Source organism: Mobula hypostoma, chromosome 9, assembly GCF_963921235.1.
Source record: "Mobula hypostoma chromosome 9, sMobHyp1.1, whole genome shotgun sequence".
NCBI lineage: Eukaryota > Metazoa > Chordata > Chondrichthyes > Myliobatiformes > Myliobatidae > Mobula > Mobula hypostoma.
Window position 1 is genome coordinate 15,625,432 of NC_086105.1, and position 19,992 is coordinate 15,645,423.

Below are 19,992 nucleotides of genomic sequence, written 5' to 3' on the forward strand. Positions count from 1 at the left end.
CTCATGATTTTTCTGATAAGTCACGGTGATTATGAAGTATTAATGTGAGCCTATTAGAGCTGTAACAAGTTCAGTTTCCTAAAAAGATTCTTTAATCAGATAGGAATTAGTATTCTTTCTCTTTCTGCAGTTTAGCTTAATATTCAATTACATTTTATTTATTTATTGACATAAAATGTGGAGTAGGCCCTTCCAGTCTGTCGCGCCACGCTGCCCAGCAATCCCCCAGTTTAATTCTAGCCTCATCATGGGACAATTTACAATGATCAATTAACCTACCAACTAGTACTTCTTTACACTGTGGGAGGAAACCAGAGCACCCAGCGGAAACCCAGCCGGTCACAGGGAGAACGCACAAACAGCTTACAGGCAGCAGTGGGAATCAAATCCATGTCGCTGGTACTGTAAAGCATTGCACTAACCATTACACTACTGTGCCTGACTGCTCACATTAAGCATTTACTTCTAACTTCAACCAGGTAGGTGTTTTGTGGATCATCAAATTCATGATATTGTTTCACAAGCTTAGCACGATTTATGGATGGGCACGTAGACAAAAGCCTTCGTTCATATTTTATTCTTGTCTGCTTTGAAAACTGGGCGAAGGAGGAGAAAATAATATTACTAATAAATTTATTAATCTCTTTGATAATCAATCAATTATCCTTCCAGATCTGAAAGCACTTCAAAATAGGCTAAGCTCCTTTCATGTAAGAGGAATGTTTGGTTTCTACAAATACAAAATGCATGTTCATTCATGATATTAATGACTTATGTCTGTACTTCTTTCATAAAACTTCTGAATAATAAATTCTTCCCCATTTCCCTTCAATCTGTACATCACTGCAACTTTGCCATTAAACTATTAAGCAATACACTTGTGTAGGGCAGGAAGTGAGGCCATAACCCAAAATTATTAGTCTAAATCTTGATGAAAGGCCCACATTAAAAATATTATTGATCCCAGGTGTAGTCTTTAGGTACCAGACCTCTTATTGCTCTATTTTAAAATGCTCAATATAGTTTTTTAAATTTAATTCCAATACTGCCTCAAACCCTATCTTTTTCTCTCATGCTTTGTTCTAACTTGATCTTTTCAGACCGTAAGATATAGGAGCAGAATTAGGCCATTTGGCCCATCGAATCTGCTCTTCCATATTATCAAGGCTGATCCAATTTTCCTCTCAGCCCCAATCTCCGGCCTTCCCCAACCCCAACCCTTCATGCCCTGACAAATCAAGAATATATCACCCTCTACTTTAAATATACATAAAGACAGCCTCCACAGTGGCCCATGGCAACAAATTCTATAGGTTCACCATGCTCTGGCTAAAGAAATTCCTCCTCATCTCCGGACACAGCTCTATCCTGAGGATGTGTCCTCTGGTCTTAGACTCTCTCACTATAGGAAACACCCTCTCCACATCCACTCTATCAAGGCCTTTCACTATTCGACAGGTTTCAATAAGGTCACCCCTCATTCTTCTGAATTTGAGTGAATACAGGCCCAGAGCCATCAAACACTCTTCATATGAATCATCTTTGTGAACCTCCTTTGAACCGGCTCCAATTTCAGCACGTCCTTGCTAAGATAAGGCCCAAAACTGCTCACAGTTTTCTTTCCTTCCGCTAACCTGAACACAAGTGAGATATTTTGATGCATGTGCTAAATTGATGTCAATGAATAATTTAATTACAGAAGAACCTAAAATGTTGGGATAGAGTATTTGGCTCTTTGTGCCTTCTCTGCCACTCTGCAAACCGTTGGGTGAAATCTTAATAAATGGAGAAAGATCTTGTCTCACATCCACATGCATTAACCAGTGGGAGTTAATGGACAAGTCAAACACAGAAAATTAACTGATACTACCCCCTTGCTAATTTCAGGACACCAAGTATAAATTTTGGCTTGGCTACACAAAAAGCCAAGGGGAAAGCATTGTCTACGCGACTCCCTTGTCCGTTCATCCCACCTAATGATCTCTCTCCTGGCACTTTTCCTTGCAAGTAGAACAAGTGCTAAACCTGCCCCTACACCTCCTCCCTCACTACTATTCAGGGCCCCAGACAGTCCTTCCAGCTGAGGAAACACTTCTCCTATGAGTCTGTTGGGGCAGTCTACTGTATCCGGTGCTCCCAGTGTGGCCTCCTATACATTGGTGAGGCCTGAGGTAGATTGTTTGGGAAAATATTGACATTGCCTCCAAGCCTATGTTGTGCTTCATTCCAACACAAGATCAAGGCCAGTTCGTTGCTGCCATATCGAGATGATATAGCATAATTGGTGAGCTGTCTGCCAGATGAGAGATTGGACGTCAGTTTTCTTCGTCGATCGGTGGCACCACTAGATGAGGCGTGGGACTTGGACAACACTTCAACGTCACCCAACTACCTCAGACCGAACAAAGAGTCTGCTGAAGGAACTCAGAGGAGTGAGCAGCATTGGCAGGAGGAAAGATATCATCAACTTTTCAGGTCAAAACTGGCATTAGGTGAAAGGTGTGTTGGCCGGCACAGAAAGAAGGTGGGGGGCGAGAGAGAGGGGAGGGTGGTGAGAAAGGATTTTGAGATGATTGTTAAACTGAGGAGTGTAAGGTGGCAGGCATGGGTCCCAGCTAGGGGAGGAGAGTCTTGGTGGACTATGAAGACTGTAGCAGGAGATGGAGGCAGAGAACATAAGAGAGGAAAAAGAAAAAAATACACAACAGAAGGAGCAAGGTGGAGGGAAGGCAGAATAGACATGGGAAACAGCTGCTGGAGGGAGAGAAGCAAGAACTCACAGCACTGCCAGAGCAAGATGAGGATAAAGAGATGAGAATGGAGAGGCTAACGACATTTGGAACCAGTTTAGGGGTGGAGTGGGATGGGTTGGGGTGCGAAGTGGATGGATGAAGTCAGGAAGTGGAAGAGGATAAAGATGGGTGAAGGAGAGCTGGGGGACAAAAATGCAAGCACTGGAAAATGAGATGTACTAGTGTGGAGCAGGGGAATAAAGTGGGGGCTGAGGAAGAAGGTGAAAAATGAAAATGGTGATTAGTGTTTATTTGAAACTGGGAAACTCAATATTCACACCATCAGGTTGTAGACTACCCAGGTGAAATATAAGATGTTATATTTCCCCCGGGATCAATAAAATATGACTATGACTATGACGATGACTATGTTACTTCTCCTGTATTGGGCTTCATCCTGGTAGTAGAGAAAGCCAAGGATGGACAGGTCAGTGAAGGAGTGGCGAGGGGAGCTGAAGTGGGCAGCAAATGGGAGCTCAGGATAGTCAGTGCAAACTGAGCAGAGGTAAAAGATTGTCCCAAGAATCTTTAGACTTCCTTGTATCTCTATGAAATACCTTGGGATGTTCTTCTGTTATTTTTTAAATATATTAATGGAGTTAGTATGAAGCAATTTTGAAAAGATGAAGATGTCAAGTGCAAGGGAGTATGCTTAAAAATTGAAGACGTCAACCCTGGGATTCTACTAGAAATTCACATTTTTACAAAGAAAAGCTCACTGATTGTAATATCAAAGGCTCCATAAATAGTCGACATTGGTGAAAAGTTCACAGTAAGAAACAGCCAGCAAGAAAACAAAGTGCCAAGAATTGTAATATAGAAAAGTCACATTGCATGTAACCTTTCATGTATTGACTAAAAATAAATTTAGGCTTCCTGAAAGTGTTAGTGATATCCTGCAGATTTTTCTAAACGGTGAAATTATATGCCAGATGGCAGCTCTACAGAACTGTGACCCTCAAAAGATACAGTAAGTCACAAAAAGAGCAATATCACTGAAATACTAAAGTTAATTTATAACTTTCTCACCTTTTAATATTAATAAATGAAAACTGGAACGGTGCTGGAACATGTGAAAGCACCAATTGAAATAGAGAACGAGTGTGAGGATTAGGATATTTGAGTCTTTAATGAAGAAAATAATGTAAAAGGTGGATCAATTAATTCTAAAATTATCCAATGGTTTCCATAAACTGAAAATCATGTCACCCACTGATACTCCAAAGGAACCTTTGCTTCAAGAAGTTTGACAGACTATCAGAAGGGATTCAAAGTTAAACTGCAACTGGTAAAGGGTCTCGTTGACTGCCCATATGCTTCCACAATTGACTTCAATGCCTGTGTGGGAAGAGAACATCATCTACGTTTTCCTTTCTGCCATTAAGAATGTGCATAGGAGGCAGAGCGGCTAAGGCAGAAACTAGATACCGCATAAAGTTTTGTCAGATAAACGTTGAAAGAAATATTTCATGTTTCTCAACAGGTAGGCATTGTGTTGAGAAACAAAAACTTCATGAGGGAGGTGATCTTTCTGTAGATGACCAAGAATGTCAAGGAAGATTTTTTTAAAAGCTTATCACACTTGTGTGATGAGTAGCAACCCTGTGGACTGAAATTCACACTTAAACCCCTTATCAGATGACACTGGGAGATGAGGAGAGCCATTTAAGTAGTTTTAATTCATCCATCCAAGCACCCTACCAACCCTCCATTCTTCATTTCATTGTTTCTGAAAAGATTTCAGATTATTGTTTCCACACAACTTTAATTATAAACAATGATCGAAGTGTGAAGAGTTGTTTAGCATCAGTGTTAGGTGATTTTGTGATAGATTGAACCTGCAATTCTGAATCGTAATCCCAGATTAAGTTAAAATTGCACCTAGATTTACCAGCATTTTCTTTATATTACATTGTAGGTCTCGCCTGGTTAGGCAAGGAACTTCAATTTTACCAAGATTTGCTTCGTTAGTCAGATCCAAATGCTTGAATATTTTCTCTTTTGATAAATAGAAATGCAAGTCATCCACTGTATGCAGTCCGACCAAGGCACCCAACTACTTATTAATGTCTTCCTCTGTAGTTTATTGCACTGCTTGATTATTATGTCTATTTCAATTCTGTTTCTAAAGTAGTAATTGTTCTTCACCCTTTCTGTGGCATTAAATATGCTTTTTTTAAAAAATCACTTTACCAGTTCTGTTAATAGGGCCTTGATTTGAAACGTTGACCTAAGTGCTCCCAGCATTTAGTTTAAACTCCATTGACTTTTACATGGGTTGGAAATTTTGAGAGAATTAAAATCGTAGTTGAGGTTCAAACCCATCTTTAACATTTCAATTATTTAGATGGAAAATGCCCATTTTTCTTACATACAAAATATATAATATTGAATTGAATTGAATTGGACTTTATTTTTTACATGCTTCACATAAATGAGGAGTAAAAATCTTTATGTTACGTCTCCGTCTAAATGTCTAATGCATGTAATCTTTCTTCAAAATAACCCACCTTGCATTCTACCTATGCATTTTGTCCAACTCAGTTTGGAAATTCCCACCATCTTTGATTAGAGCTGCACCTCCATCTGATATGGGAGCAGCCAAGCATTGGACCAGAAGTCCCTGCAAAGAACTGTGAGAATAGTTGAGAGGATCATTGAGGTCTTCCTTCCATCCATCGGACACGTTCGTCAGGAGTGCTGAGTACACAGGGCCCTTTGTATTATCAAGGATCCCACCCAAACATCCATCCAGTATTCCATAGGAAGGGGTACAGTCGACGTTTCGGGCCCAGACCCTCTGTCAGGTTAGTCCTGACGAAGGGTCTTGGCTTGAAACGTCGACTGTATCTCTTCCTATAGATGCTGCCTGGCCGGCTGCGTTCACCAGCATTTTTTATGTGTGTTGTTTGAATTTCCAGCGTCTGCAGATTTCGTGTTTGCATCCAGTATTCCCTTTGATTTTCTACCATCAGGTTGGAGACTATGATGTATAAAAACAAGAATGGTCAGGATAAGAAACAGTTTCTTCCCTCAGGCCAGTAGGCTTATGAACTCCTGCCACATCACATTTGAAGTGTCGCTGATTATTGAATGAATTGAATTGAATTGACTTTATTACTTACATCCTTCACATACATGAGGAGTAAATATCTTTATGTTACGTCTCCGTCTAAATGTGCAATTTATAGTAATTTGTAATAAATAGTATGTACAACAAGACAATAAATATAGCATAGAAATACAATTGTATCAGTGTGAATTAATCAGTCTGATGGCCTGGAGGAACAAGCTGTCCCTGAGCCTGTTGGTCCTGGCTTTAATGCCTTTTAAAAGCACCTTTTTTCAGATGGTAACAGCTGGAACAGTTTGAGGTTGAAGTGACTCAGGTCCCCAGTGATCCTGCGGGCCCTTTATACACACCCTTTTTTTGTAAATCTGTTCTCTACCTTACAATATTTAATTTATGCACTTTACCTTATTTATGAGTAATTCATCTGGAGTTTTTATCCTTACTTTCATAAATTATGTGTGTTATATGTGTGTTATGTGTACTATTGTGCTTTACACCCTGGTTCACAGAAACGTTGTCTCATTTGACAATATGCATGTATATAGTTAAATGACAATAAACTTGACGTGAGTTAGCTTCATTTGTTTGCAAACTTGGCCAATTTTCATGGAACATCTGAATCATGTCATCCATAAATAGAATCTTTAGTGCCCCCAAAAATAAACAGCCTAAATATTATCATGTTTGCTTGTAGTTTTAGCCTCATCTGGTAGCTTTGCAAGTGGAATCTAATCAAATATCTTCTGGAAGTTCTAAATGTCTTGCACTTAAGCAGTATCTTTATGGATTTCCACTTCTACAAAGGGGTCGAGAAGGTGAGATTTAATAAGACGCGTTTCTGAAAGAGGATCACTGTTAGTTACTAACAATGTTAGATTTTCTTCCCTAACAGATAATGGCAAGAACAATACCGTATGCCTACCGCAACTAACATTAGCTATGTCTGCACAAGGAATTAACTGCCTTCTTTGTCAATATGGTACCACTCAAATCAGCTCTGCCACCAGGGAAGCCTTCCAGTGGCTCTGGAATATAAACATGCCATGGGAAATGATTAGAAACAATTGTGTGATTTTTTGAAAGGTTTGCATTTCTTTTCCATGTTCAGCCATAAATTCATAGCTGTAGCTGAACTGGAACAATTGTCTGCACATCTACATTTAACATTTAGAGTTCAGTGTATTTTTTGCACTGTGAATTGTGACATTTAAGGCAGTATTTCTTCACCAGTTTTGTAGTATACCTCAAAATAGAAATCAATTGTCAAGATTCCACTACGCTATCAAAGAGTATGGAATTAAAAGACTGCATATTTGGATTCTAATTAAATACTTCAACACTGTGTTTCATGGAGAAATTTGTCCACTACTGAAACATTAAATCTCTTACTTTCCTTCTTTAACTGCAAATCAAATACAAGGTTGAGATCATCACAATTCAAATTATGGTTCACTGTACATCCTCAATTAATCTCATATAATTGCATCACTGAAGCATACTTCATTACATGCCATGCATAATGGACAAAACATAATAATAATATAAAAATAAATTCAATATTTCCATCCATATACAAACCCCATTTCCAGAAAAGTTGGGATATTTTCCAAAATGCAATAAAAACAAAAATCTGTGATATGTTAATTCACGTGAACCTTTATTTAACTGACAAAAGTACAAAGAAAAGATTTTCAATAGTTTTACTGACCAACTTGATTGTATTTTGTAAATATACACAAATTTAGAATTTGATGGCTGCAACACACTCAACAAAAGTTGGGACAGAGGCATGTTTACCATTGTGTTACATCACCTTTCCTTTTAATAACACTTTTTATTCATTTTGGAACTGAGGATACTAATTGTAGTAGATTTGCAATTGGAAATTTTGTCCATTCTTGCTTGATATAAGGCTTCAGCTGCTCAACAGTCCGTGGTCTCCGTTGTCTGATTCTCCTCTTCATGATGCACCGTACATTTTCAATAGGAGATAGATCTGGACTGGCAGCAGGCCAGTCAAGCACACACACTCTGTGTCTACAAAGCCACGCTGTTGTAGCCCGTGCAGAATGTGGTCTGGCGTTGTCCTGCTGAAATAAGCATGGACGTCCCGGGAAGAGACGTTGCCTTGATGGCAACATATGTCTCTCTAAAATCCTAATATATGCCTCAGAGTCAATGGTACCTTCACATACATGCAACTCACCCATGCCGTGGGCACTGATGCACCCCCATACCATCACAGATGCTGGCTTTTGCACCTTTCGCTGATAACAATCTGGATGATCGTTTTCATCTTTGGCACGGAGAACTCTGCCCGTTTTTTCCGAAAACTAGCTGAAATGTGGACTCATCTGAGCACAGCACACAGTTCCACAGTCTTTCGGTCCATCTGAGATGAGCTCAGGCCCAGAGAACTCGCCGGTGTTTCTGCATAGAGTTGATGTATGGCTTCCTCCTTGCGTAATACAGTTTCAAGTTGCATTTCTGGATGCAGCGACGGACTGTGTTGAGTGACAATGGTTTTCCGAAGTACTCCCGAGCCCAGGTGGCTATAATTATCACAGTAGCATGATTTTTCTGTGCACTTTTCAATCTTATTTTAACTCTGTCCCAACTTTTGTTGAGTGTGTTGCAGCCATCAAATTCTAAATTTGTGTATATTTACAAAATACAATTAAGTTGGTCAGTAAAACTATTGAAAATCTTTTCTTTGTACTTTTGTCAGTTAAATAAAGGTTCACGTGAATTAACATATCACAGATTTTTGTTTTTATTGCATTTTGGAAAATATCCCAACTTTTCTGGAAATGGGGTTTGTAGATATTTTAAGAAAACAGGATAAGGAGGGTTTCAAGAATTAAAGCATCTCCAAGAAATTACAGGCTGGTGCATTCCAGTCAATGTGGTACACACAGACTTTAATAGACCTTCAGCTAAGATGCTACCTCACCCTTGATAGGACATGAAGAGATAGAGTACTGACAGCAGAATAGATTACCCTTAAGAGTACTATGTCTCTATGTCACAAAAAAAGATGTTAAAAAAAGACAGAAATTTATAAAAGGGTGCTATCAGAAAGGAGATGATGAAATTAAAATGAAAGGTTAATCAAGCTGGAGCTCTGTACACTGGAAAAGATTAAAAGACCCAAAACAGGTTCTTATAAAGACTATAAGACCATAAATGAGAATTAACGAAGTGAAAGTAGAGATAACAGATAAAATGTAAAAATATTAGGAAGGTTTTTGATTTTATACTGTAGTGAAAATATAGAACCCATTTCAAGTGGGTAACATCTGGGGAACCTTGACATGCATGTGGGAGAGGAGAATACAAGGGATCTGCAGCAGGTTAGAAAGGAATAATTAAAGTGAAAAGACGCTCTTGTGGAGCATAAACACCTAGCAGACATGTGCTGATAGAATTTATAGCACAAAGGAGTCAGACTTTATGTTACTTTGGGGCCATCATCATTTGCATCTCAGTTAATCGCAAGTACAATAGCTCAATCTATAACCATATACATACTCTTAAAAACAACTGACTTCAGTAACCAAAAGTTTGAGTTCAATGGAAACTTTTAAAAAATAATATATGGTTACTGGAATGCTGGTTTCAGTACACTAAATACATTTTCCATTTATTTTTGAACTTCCAAAATTTTGATACTTCAGAATTTTCATTTTACAGCCTACATCATGAACAGTAGGACCCTTTTTGTCAGAACAGTTGACCTCACTAGATAGTTTTTTTAAAATATATTTTTTCAGTAGATACACCAATTAGTAGAATTTTCCTTTAGGAGTACAGCTTCCAAACATCTGCTGCACCGACTGCAGTCATGGAATATATCGTGAAATTTGTCCTGCCTTACTAGCTGGGGGAAAAATGCATGGAAACAATAGGGAAAAAGGATAGAAAATAAGAAAGAGTTAAGATAGAACTGCAAATTTTTACCTCAGAAACTGACTTTCAGCTGAATTTCATATAATAAAACTCATACAAATCTAGTCAAATTTTATAAGTTGAACTATTTAGTAAATTAACTTAGTTAGCAGAAAACTTCTGAGGAGAACTACAGTATTTCTTGGCTATAGATCTAAATATAGACCTAAAAAGGCCTCGAACATTTAAATTGGTTTGGGATAGTAGGCTGTTTCACATCTTTTGACAGTTGTATAAACAGTTTAGTTAATAACAGGATGCTTCACATCCTAAATGAATATTGCAGGCCATGCCTTCTCCTTTGTGCAATGTAATGACTCATATGTCTCCAATTGCTGATGAGATATTTCCTATTTCATTCATAGGGAAATCATGGCCATAGAATTATTAGACAGGAACATGAAAACGTGCCCAAAAGAAGCCATAACAAAGTAAATCTACAAAAATATAGATATGAAGATTGAAAATTAGCTTACCCTTTAATTAAACAAACACCTTACTTTAAAGAAAAATATTACTCGATTTGCTCAATGCTATTTTTTTTAAGAATCTCCTAATAATCACTGCTCTTCCATTTAAATTTAAATTGATCGCTATCAAAAATTTTCCACAGGTTTTACATTTAAAAGAAGCAGTAACTTGGTCTTTGATGAATCAACTGCACTTTTCATCAGGAAATCAGAGTTCCTCATATCCTGCAGGAAGGAAGTGCTGGCAGGAGCTGCTGTCAGCACTGCACTGGGCTCTTGACTCCCTCTACTTCCTACTTGTGGTAATCACAGGCTCCCTGTAACACACTGATCTATTTAAAGCTTCCATCTTTCTCACCTTCTACAAACTCAATGAAAAGATCTACGAATAAATACGAAAGTCAGCAAGATCAAAACAAAACATGTTTCCAACTCCAGCATCCTAGAGCATTTCCATTTGTGGAATTTTACAAAAAGTTATTTCAAGAGAATTTAATCTTCCACATGATAAACCATTTTGAAAACATTGCTTGTAGGTTAAGAACATTCACTCCAACCCAAAAATAAATTCTGCCATGCATAGTGCCAAATGTGTCACTTCGTTTTTTTAATCAATCACTTACAAGTTAGCAAATTTATTTTCTAAATTCTCCATCAAAAATATCCTTACCTGTGTCGCTTTCGAATATACCTTACCTAGCAGAAAAAAGTACACAGATATTAAAAGTGCAAATCAAAACATCTATCAATTGCTGCAGAAATAATATATTTTAGAAAATCTTTAAAATTTACCACTACAATCGCAATGCCAATAGCAGCCAAAAGTGTGACAGGGATCAGCATAAAACCAAGGACTGATATACTATGATTACTGTCGGGGATTGTGCTGGCTGTTTGATTGGGCATGACACCCTTTCTTCTTGCTCATCTGTTGAACGCAAAATTCCTTTTATACTCGTGCTTGATAGGTGGTGGTTCTGAAAGTTTTTCTCCAAATTGAGTGCTGCAATATTTTCATAGTGACTACTTGTTGCTTTTTGTATGGAAGCATTTGTCATCGGATTGACATCGAGACAAAAATCACGCAGATCCTGAAGCAACCATGATTCACTGATGTTCTGGTCAATAAGTACCATAAAGCACCTAGAAGTGAAAGATAGATAGAATCAGTTTGAGATACGTAAAACATAGATTTTATAAAATCTTTAAGCAAGGCCGAATTACAAAGGATGTCAACGTTCTTTGCAAAGTTTTGAAATACCACAACGAACTTCAGTATTAGATGATCAGAATCAGGTTTAATATCACCAGCATATGTCATGAAATTTGTTGTCTTTGTGGCAGGCAGCAGTACAATGCAGTACCTAACAGAGAAAAACTGTGAATTACAGTAAATATATGTATATGTTAAATTATGTAATGCAAAAATAAAATAAAAATAAAAAAGTGAGGTAGTGCTCGTGGGTTCAACGTCCATTCAGAAATTGGGTGGCAAAGGGGAGGAAGCTCTGCATTTAGGCTCCTGTACCTCCTTCCTGAGGTAGCAATGAGAAGAGGACATGTCCTGGGTGATGGGAGTCCTTAATGATTGATGCTGCCTCTTTGAGGCATCGCTCCTGGAAGATGTCCTGGAAACTATGAAGGCTAGTGCCCATGAAGGAGCTAAGTTTACAACTGTCTGCAGCTTACTTCGATCAAACAAAAAGGGAATCTAAGGAGCTCTTCAATAAAATGGTCAGTATTTTTTTTTTAAACACCACAACTATCCCCCATTCCATCAAGTTTAATAACCATATAACCATATAACAATTACAGCACGGAAACAGGCCATCTCGGCCCTTCTAGTCCGTGCCGAACTCTTACTCTCACCTAGTCCCACCGACCTGCACTCAGCCCATAACCCTCCATTCCTTTCCTGTCCATATATCTATCCAATTTAACTTTAAACAACAACATCAAACCTGCCTCAACCACTTCTGCTGGAAGCTCGTTCCACACAGCTACCACTCTCTGAGTAAAGAAGTTTCCCCTCATGTTACCCCTAAACTTTTGCCCTTTAACTCTCAACTCATGTCCTCTTGTTTGAATCTCCCCCACTCTCAATGGAAAAAGCCTATCTACGTCAACTCCATCTATCCCCCTCATAATTTTAAATACAGTACCTCTATCAAGTCCCCCCTCAACCTTCTACGTTCCAGAGAATAAAGACCTCAGTAACTTGCTTTACCAAAGTGCAGTCATTGTGAAAACTCTTAGAACAAAGGGATCTTTCCTCATCCTCCTAGCAGTGGTAACAAAAATGACAATCGCTTAGCTCTAGATCCTTAAAATGAAGTCGCCTTAATCCTTTTGTTCAGTTAATAAGCTTGTAAAACAGTACAATTAACTTTTAACAGGATAACTATCAGGTAAAACCTGACAATTGCTACATTAGGAGATATTAGGTGCATGACCTATACTTTGTCAGCAGCAGGTATTTTTTAGGTAGCATTTTGAAAGCAGGAAAAATGTTTTTCACAGCATGATGCAAGTAACTACTGGCAGAGCTGCTGCCTTATAGTGACTTCCAGCAACCTGACTTTGATCTTGACGTCCAGCAGTATCTGTGTGGAGTTTGCACACCCTCCGTTTAATTTGGGTTTTCCCCACATTCCAAAGATGTGAATACGAAGGTTAATTGGCTACTGTAAAGAGCTGCTGTGTAATTAAATTATAGAATCTGGGAGAATTGATACAAATGTAGGTAAAATGTTAAAGATTCAGTTAATATATGATTGGCGTGTTACAGGTCGCTCCTTTGGGGAATTTTGAATCGGGGTAGCCTGCAGATAATGAACACCAAGACGAACAGACAAATAAGCAAAAAAATGAGAACATAACATTTATTTTTTGCACAAATTAAATTTGAAAAGGACTTTCCATAATGTGCCCATTTCAACATGACGTGCCAGGAACTTTTGCATGAGTTTAAAGTTCAAAGTTAATTTATTATTGAAGTGTATGTATGTCACCATATACCATCCTAAGATCCATTTTCTTATGGGCATAACTCAATAAATCTAATAACCATAATAGAATTAATGAAAGATTGCATCAACAGGGCGGACAACTAGTGTGCAAAAGACAATGAACTGTGCAAATGCAAAAGAAAGAGGGAAAAATAACAGCAATAATAGATAGGTGGATATATAGATATCAAGAATATGAGATGAAGGATTACTGAAAGTGAGTCCATATGTTGTGGGAATATTTCAGTGATGGGGCAAGTGATGCTAAGTGCAGTTATCCACTTTGGTTCAATAGCCTGATGGTCGAGGGGTAATAACTGTTCTGGAACCTGGTGGTGTGACTCCTGAGGCTCCTGTACATTCTTCCTGATGGCATCAGCGAGAAGACAGAATATCCTGGGTGGTGGAGGTCCCTGATGAAGTATACTGTTCTTCTGTACCGACTCAATGGTTAGGAGAGCTTTACCGTATCCACTACTTTTTGTAGCATTTTCCGTTCAAGGGCATTGGTGTTTCCATACCAGGTTGTGATGTACCCAATCAATATACTCTCCACTACAAATCTATAGAAGTATGTCAAGAATTTAGCTGTCATGCCGAATCTCCACAAACTCCTAAAGAAGTAGAGGTGCTGCCATGCTTTCATTGTAATTGTATTTATGTACTGGGCCCAGGACAAGTCCTCTGAAATGATATAAGTTACTGACCCTCTCCACCTCTGATGAGGACTGGCTCATGGCCCTCTGGTTTCCTCCTCCTGAAATCAATAATCAGCTGCTTGGTCTTGCTGACATTGAGTGAGAGGTTGTTGTTGTGGCAATCTCCCTCCTATATGTTGATTCATCACTCGATTTGGCCAATGACAACGTCGTTGTTAGCAAACTTAAGTATGGCATTCATTCACATCAGCAGGATGCATGTTCTCTAACTCTGTCATATGCAGATAAATTGGAGCAAAAATCTTCAATGCAAATCCCTCACTTTTGACTTTCAGTAAAAGAAGGGAAAAATGTCACAGTTTGTCAATGAGGAAATGTAAATTAAACGCTGTAACTAGGACAGCAATGAGTAGCTGTTTGTAACTTCACACCTGATTTTTAATTCTACACATATTTTAACATCCTTGCTGGAATTCTTGCACCTCTGCACAGTGGAGATATATGCCCTGATCACAGAAGAATGATTAGATCTTGCTTTAAAAACAAATGTTCATTTCAAGGAAGGCGGACTTTGTAGGCTGACCCAGCAGTTAATTCTTGGTGATGAGCTTTCTTCCTGAACCTCTGCAGTCCTGGAGATGTGGATATATCCATAATGCTATTAGGTAAAGAGAGTTTCAGCAACTTGACCCAGTGATGGTGAAAGAACAGCTATACATTTCCTGGGTCCTGACGAAGGGTCTCGGCCTGAAACGTCGACTGCGCCTCTTCCTATAGATGCTGCTTGGCCTGCTGCATTCACCAGCAACTTTGATGTATGTTGCTTGAATTTCCAGCATTTGCAGAATTCCTGTTGTATACATTTCCAAGTCGGGAATGGCACGGCACTTGGAGGACAACTTCAAGCTAGTGTCCCTTGCTTTTGCTTCTCTTGGTAGAGGTGATAAGCTTGCAGGTGCTGTCCAAGGAATCTTGGCGAGTGACTGCAGTGCAGTAGATGATACAATGACCTGCTACTGTGCATTACTGGTGGAGTGAATGAATGGTTGGGGAGGAGGTGCCAGTTAGGTGGGCTACTACATACTGCATGCTGTTGAGCTTTTTCACACTCCAGACTTGAGCCTTGTAGGTGATGGATAGACTTTGGGGAGTTAGGGAGTGAGTTACTTGGTCAGGAGTCCTAGCCTCTAACCTGCTTTTTGTTGCCACATCAGTGTGCATGGCTACACCAGTTCAGTTTCTGAATACGGATATCGATAGGGGGGTTTCAGTCATGGTGATGCCATTGAATGTTACTGGGCAGCGGCATGAGCAAATTCAAATTGAAAACATTTTGCTCATTGGGTGACAATTTCTCTCAACTTTTCATAGCCTGTTGTGACGTTCCACCTTGGGATCCGAAGTTGGGCGTTGGCATTGAATGGGGAAATATATCCCAAGATAATTCAGAATTATTTTGAAAGACATGTACTATATAGTCAACAAAGAAATATTCGGATAGTGAAATGCTTGGTTGAAAACTTGTATTTTTAAAGAGAGAGAAGGAAAGGCAGAAAGTTTTGGGAAGAAAAGTCCACTTTACAAGGCCAACTTGGCTGGTGACAAAGAGACCAAGGCTAGGACTATATAGAAAAACATAAGATCAGGTAATAGGTTTTAAATGACAGATTGTTTGATGTTAAAAGAACTGCCCATTAAAGAAATTTTGAGGCACTCAGGTACCCATAGCCAATATAGAAGAGGGTCATGCATGAACAGAGTCTAGCACAGAGCCTTCACAAGCTGTAGAGACTTGGTGACCTCTGATTTGAAAAGAGGAATGCGGGGCGGGATCCAGCAAGAGAACAGAATCATTCATTCTGAAGGTTATAGAAGTAGGGAAGTTGACCACAGCATTAGATGGTCAAAAGGAAATGCAAAATTACCTACTTTAAGGAGATGAATGCAAATACTGTTTGTGACATAGGACATGGGAATTCTTAGTATCAAAGAGTCACATTTTCCCTCTTGGTTGCATGTTTATTGAACCTCTTTAATCAGATTCAGCTGTACTTCATTACAGTATTAGACCACGAGACATAGAAGCAGAATTAGGCCTTCCAGCTCATCAAATCTGCTCCATGATCAATTTTCCCTCTCAACATCATTCTTCTGCCTTCTCCCCATAACCTTGGACACACTTACTAATGAAGAATACATCAACCTCTGCTTCAAGTATACCCAATGACTTGGTCTTCACAGCCATCTGTGGCAGTGACATCCACAGAAGCACCACCCTCTGGCTAAAGAAATTCCTTCCCATCTGTTCTAAATGTACTATCTTCCATTTTGAGGGTGTGCCCTCAGGTCATAGACTCTCAAAGGTTCAAAAATGTTCAAAGGTTCATCTTATTGTCAAAGTACGCATATGCAATACAACTCTGATATTTGACTTCTTCAGATAGCCATTAAATACTGAAAAAACATGGGGTTGTTGAAAGACATCAACTCCACCCCACCTGGCATTAAAAAAGGAAATAGACCTTGCAAACCCCCAAAGCCCCACCCCTTCCTCACACAAAAAACTAACAGATTGCCCACATGGAAAACAGTAACTGGAACATCAAAAACCCCAAACCCCCTACTCCTGCCTCACAAATTTAAAAAAAGTGACAACAAAACCCCAAACCCTACCCTCACAGAAAAGAACAGTGACAATAGGATCAACACCTCCAAACCTCTCTCACACACGAAACACTAACTGATTATCCACACAGAAAAACACCAAGAACATCAGACCCCGAATCCTCAACTCTTCTCTCACACAAAAAGTAACAGACCACCTATCAGCAACAAGAAAGAAAATGAAAACTGAAGGAGACTAAAATAAAGTACATCCCAATAATAACATAAATCTCAGTATTTCTAAAACATCCTTCCATCAGCATCGAGGAGAGTCGCTGCACAAACTCAGTCCTTCAGTGAAGAGCAATTGCCACACCAGGTCCAAACGCAGCCAACCCGGCTACTGACTGTCATCGACCCCATGGTCTCTGAGGAGAGTGACCGGCACATTCACCTCGATGCTTCAATCTTTCACGGCACTTCCAAACGGAGCTGTTTATGACCCAGTGCCCCGTCTCTGGCCTTTTCCATGAGGCAGCTCGTGCTCTCGGTCCTCTCTGGACACAGCAGAGTGCTGGATCATCCGATCAAATTCCAAACTGCACATCACGAGCTCCAACAGTTTCTGTAACACTATCAAGGAATGAGGGATCCCTCCTCATTCTTCTAAACTCCAGTGAGTACAAGCCCAGGGCCAGCAAATGCCCCTCATACACTATCCCTTTCATTTCCAGGATTTTTCTTGTAAACCTCCTCTGGACTCTCTCCGATCCCAGCACTTCCTTCTTTAGAAAGGAGGCCCAAACCTGCTCACAAACTTCAAATGTGTTCTGATCAATGCCTTATAAATCATTACCATTACATTCTTATTTTTATACTGTGTCCTCTCAAAATAAATGTTAATATTGCACTTGCATTCCAACTCAACCTGCAATCAAACTTAGGGAATGCTGCACGAGGATTCACAAGTCCCTCTGCACCTCTGATTTCTGAATTTGCTTCTTGTTTGGAAAACTGTCTATGCCTTTATTCCTTCTACCAAATAGCAGTCACACACTCTATTCTATCTGCCACTTCTTTACCGACGCTTCTAATCTGTACAAGTACATCCACAAATTCCCTGCTTTCTCATGCTTGCTCCTCCACCTATCTTTGTACTATCCACTAAGCTACAAAGGCCACAAAGCTATTAATTCCATCATCCAGATAATTAACATCTAATGTGAAAAGTGATGGTTCCAACATTAACCCCTGCGGAGCACCACAAGACACCTGCAGCAATCTGAAAAGGATTTCTTTATTCCCACTCTTTTCCTTCTGCCAATCAGCCAATCTTCTATCCATGCAAATATCTTTCCTGCAATACAATGGGTTCCTCAGCCACGTGTGGCAATGGATTCCACAGATTCACCACCCTCTAGCTCAAGAAATTCCTTCACATTTCTGCTCTAAATGTAGTACATCCTTCTCCATGGATTGTCACCTTGTTGTGATGGAGAAGCTTGTGTGGTCCTGTAATCCCGAGAGCAATGCCGTCTGGAGCTGTGCTCCTGGTAGGGTCACCCATGGCGGTAAGGTCGAGGGTGAGGTCCCTGACAAAGAACAATCCAATCAAGACCTCAACGGTGGAATAGGCAGATGAAGTTACCTCGAACTCAACAGCTGTGAAGGTGGATGAAGGCTGCAACAAATCCATCAGCTCCAATCGTCGTGGTTTCCATGCCATTGGAATCAGTTGGTTGATTTGTGAAGTATCGTGTGCTTCTTGGAGTGCAACATCAAGTACACGTTAAACAAATACACGCACAGGCGTCTTCACTCTGTGGGCCACTTTTTCAGAATGAAAACCACCATCCTTGACCTTGAGGGATAGCCATGACGACGAGTACGTCTTTCTATTTTGAGGTGTGCCCTCTGGTATTATTCTTTCAAAGGTTCAATTTATTGTCAAAGTATGTATGCAGAGTACAACTCTGATATTTGTCTTCTCCAGATAGCAAAGAAATACAGAAAAAGCATGGAAATTGTTGAAAGAAAAGACATCAATTTCCCCACTCCTGGGACGAAAAAGAAACAGAAACAAAACTTGCAAACCCCCCCCCACCCCCCCACCCCCTCACACAATAAAACTAACAGATACCCTACATGGAAAATGGTAGCTGGAACATCAAAAATCCCAAACCCCTACCCCCTTCCTTGCAAAAAACAGCGACAATAACATCAAACCCACAACTCCCCTCCCTTGCGGAAAAGAACAGTGACAATAATATCAAACTCATATCCCCCTTCCTCGCAGAGAAAACAATAATAGCATCAAGTGCTGCACCTTATCAAAGGCCATATGAAAATTCAAGTAACAACATCCACTGACTTTCCCTTGTCCACCCTACTTGTTACTTCCTCAAAGAATTCCAACTGATTTGTCATGCAGGGTTTACTCTTAAAGCAGGGGTTCCTCACCTGGTGTCCTTGGACCCCTCTGTTAATGGTAAGTAAGGCTCCATGCGTAAAAAAAAAGATTGGCAACCCCTGTCTTAAAGAAACCATGTCTTCAGCCTAATGTTTCATGTGCCTTGAATTACCTTGAAACCTTATTGTTAATAATGGTCTCTAACATCTTATCAACCAGTGAAGTCAGACTAACTGGCCTATAATTTCCAGTCACTTGCTTCCCTCCCTTCTTATAGAGTGGAGTATAAATGGAACCTCCTTGGTATCCTGTTGCAATTTTATGTATTACACATCTTTCTATCAACTTCACATGTTGGCTTCATTTTAGACTGATTTGGCAGGATGAAAACTTCCTGACTGAATTCAATAGGTATAAAAGTTGAATTTAAAACCCCTCAATGGCACAATCATAAAATACACTCTGATTGCTGTACTGAGTTCACTAATCTCATTTAGGGCATTGATCCAAGTCCTAGAAAGTCTAAGTGTACAGAATAGAATTGTTCATCTGTCCATAATATTTCTACAGCTCTTTGAAGCCAAATGAAATCCTGCTGCTGGAAATAGAAATAAGGAACTAGTCTGTAATAGGATTTGAATAAAATGGAGGTAGTGAAGAATAATGCATAATGTTCAATGGATCTGGTGATGCGCTGGCTCTATCGCAAATATAATTAGATAACAGTCGATCTGACAAGGGAGTGATTAAATACAATATCTTCAAGGGGGGTGGAGGGGTGTTAACAGATCTTTGGCAGAAGCATGCTGATGATGCAAACTAAGGAGCGGAAAGGCAAGTTATGTTACATTTCAGGCTGTGCAGTCCGAGTGCGTCACTGTGCCAGGGCCAGGGTCCTAGAGCGGGGCTTGGTAAATTTAAATGCCAGCCCAGATAGACTGGAAAGCCCGAGTGTGGAGGTAAAGGCTGGGCTGATTTTGTTCACTCTCCCTCGATGTTCATTCCTCTCTTTATTGGCTGCCATCTCT

The 19,992-nt window shown here is 39.6% G+C and overlaps 1 protein-coding gene across 3 annotated transcripts in view; it reads right to left on the reverse strand.

Moving 5' to 3' along the window:
• The window catches only part of LOC134351524 (small integral membrane protein 29-like), a 123,033-nt gene that overhangs the window by 36,651 nt on the left and 66,390 nt on the right, over nt 1-19,992 (reverse strand). For all 3 annotated transcript variants that reach the window (XM_063057788.1, XM_063057789.1, XM_063057790.1), the window contains exons 2-3: nt 11,076-11,426; nt 10,954-10,979 (exon numbers count right to left, since the gene is read on the reverse strand). In XM_063057788.1, the coding sequence (XP_062913858.1) occupies nt 10,954-10,979; nt 11,076-11,189 (140 nt within the window). In that variant the 5' untranslated portion in view covers nt 11,190-11,426. The remainder of the gene's footprint in view (nt 1-10,953; nt 10,980-11,075; nt 11,427-19,992) is intronic.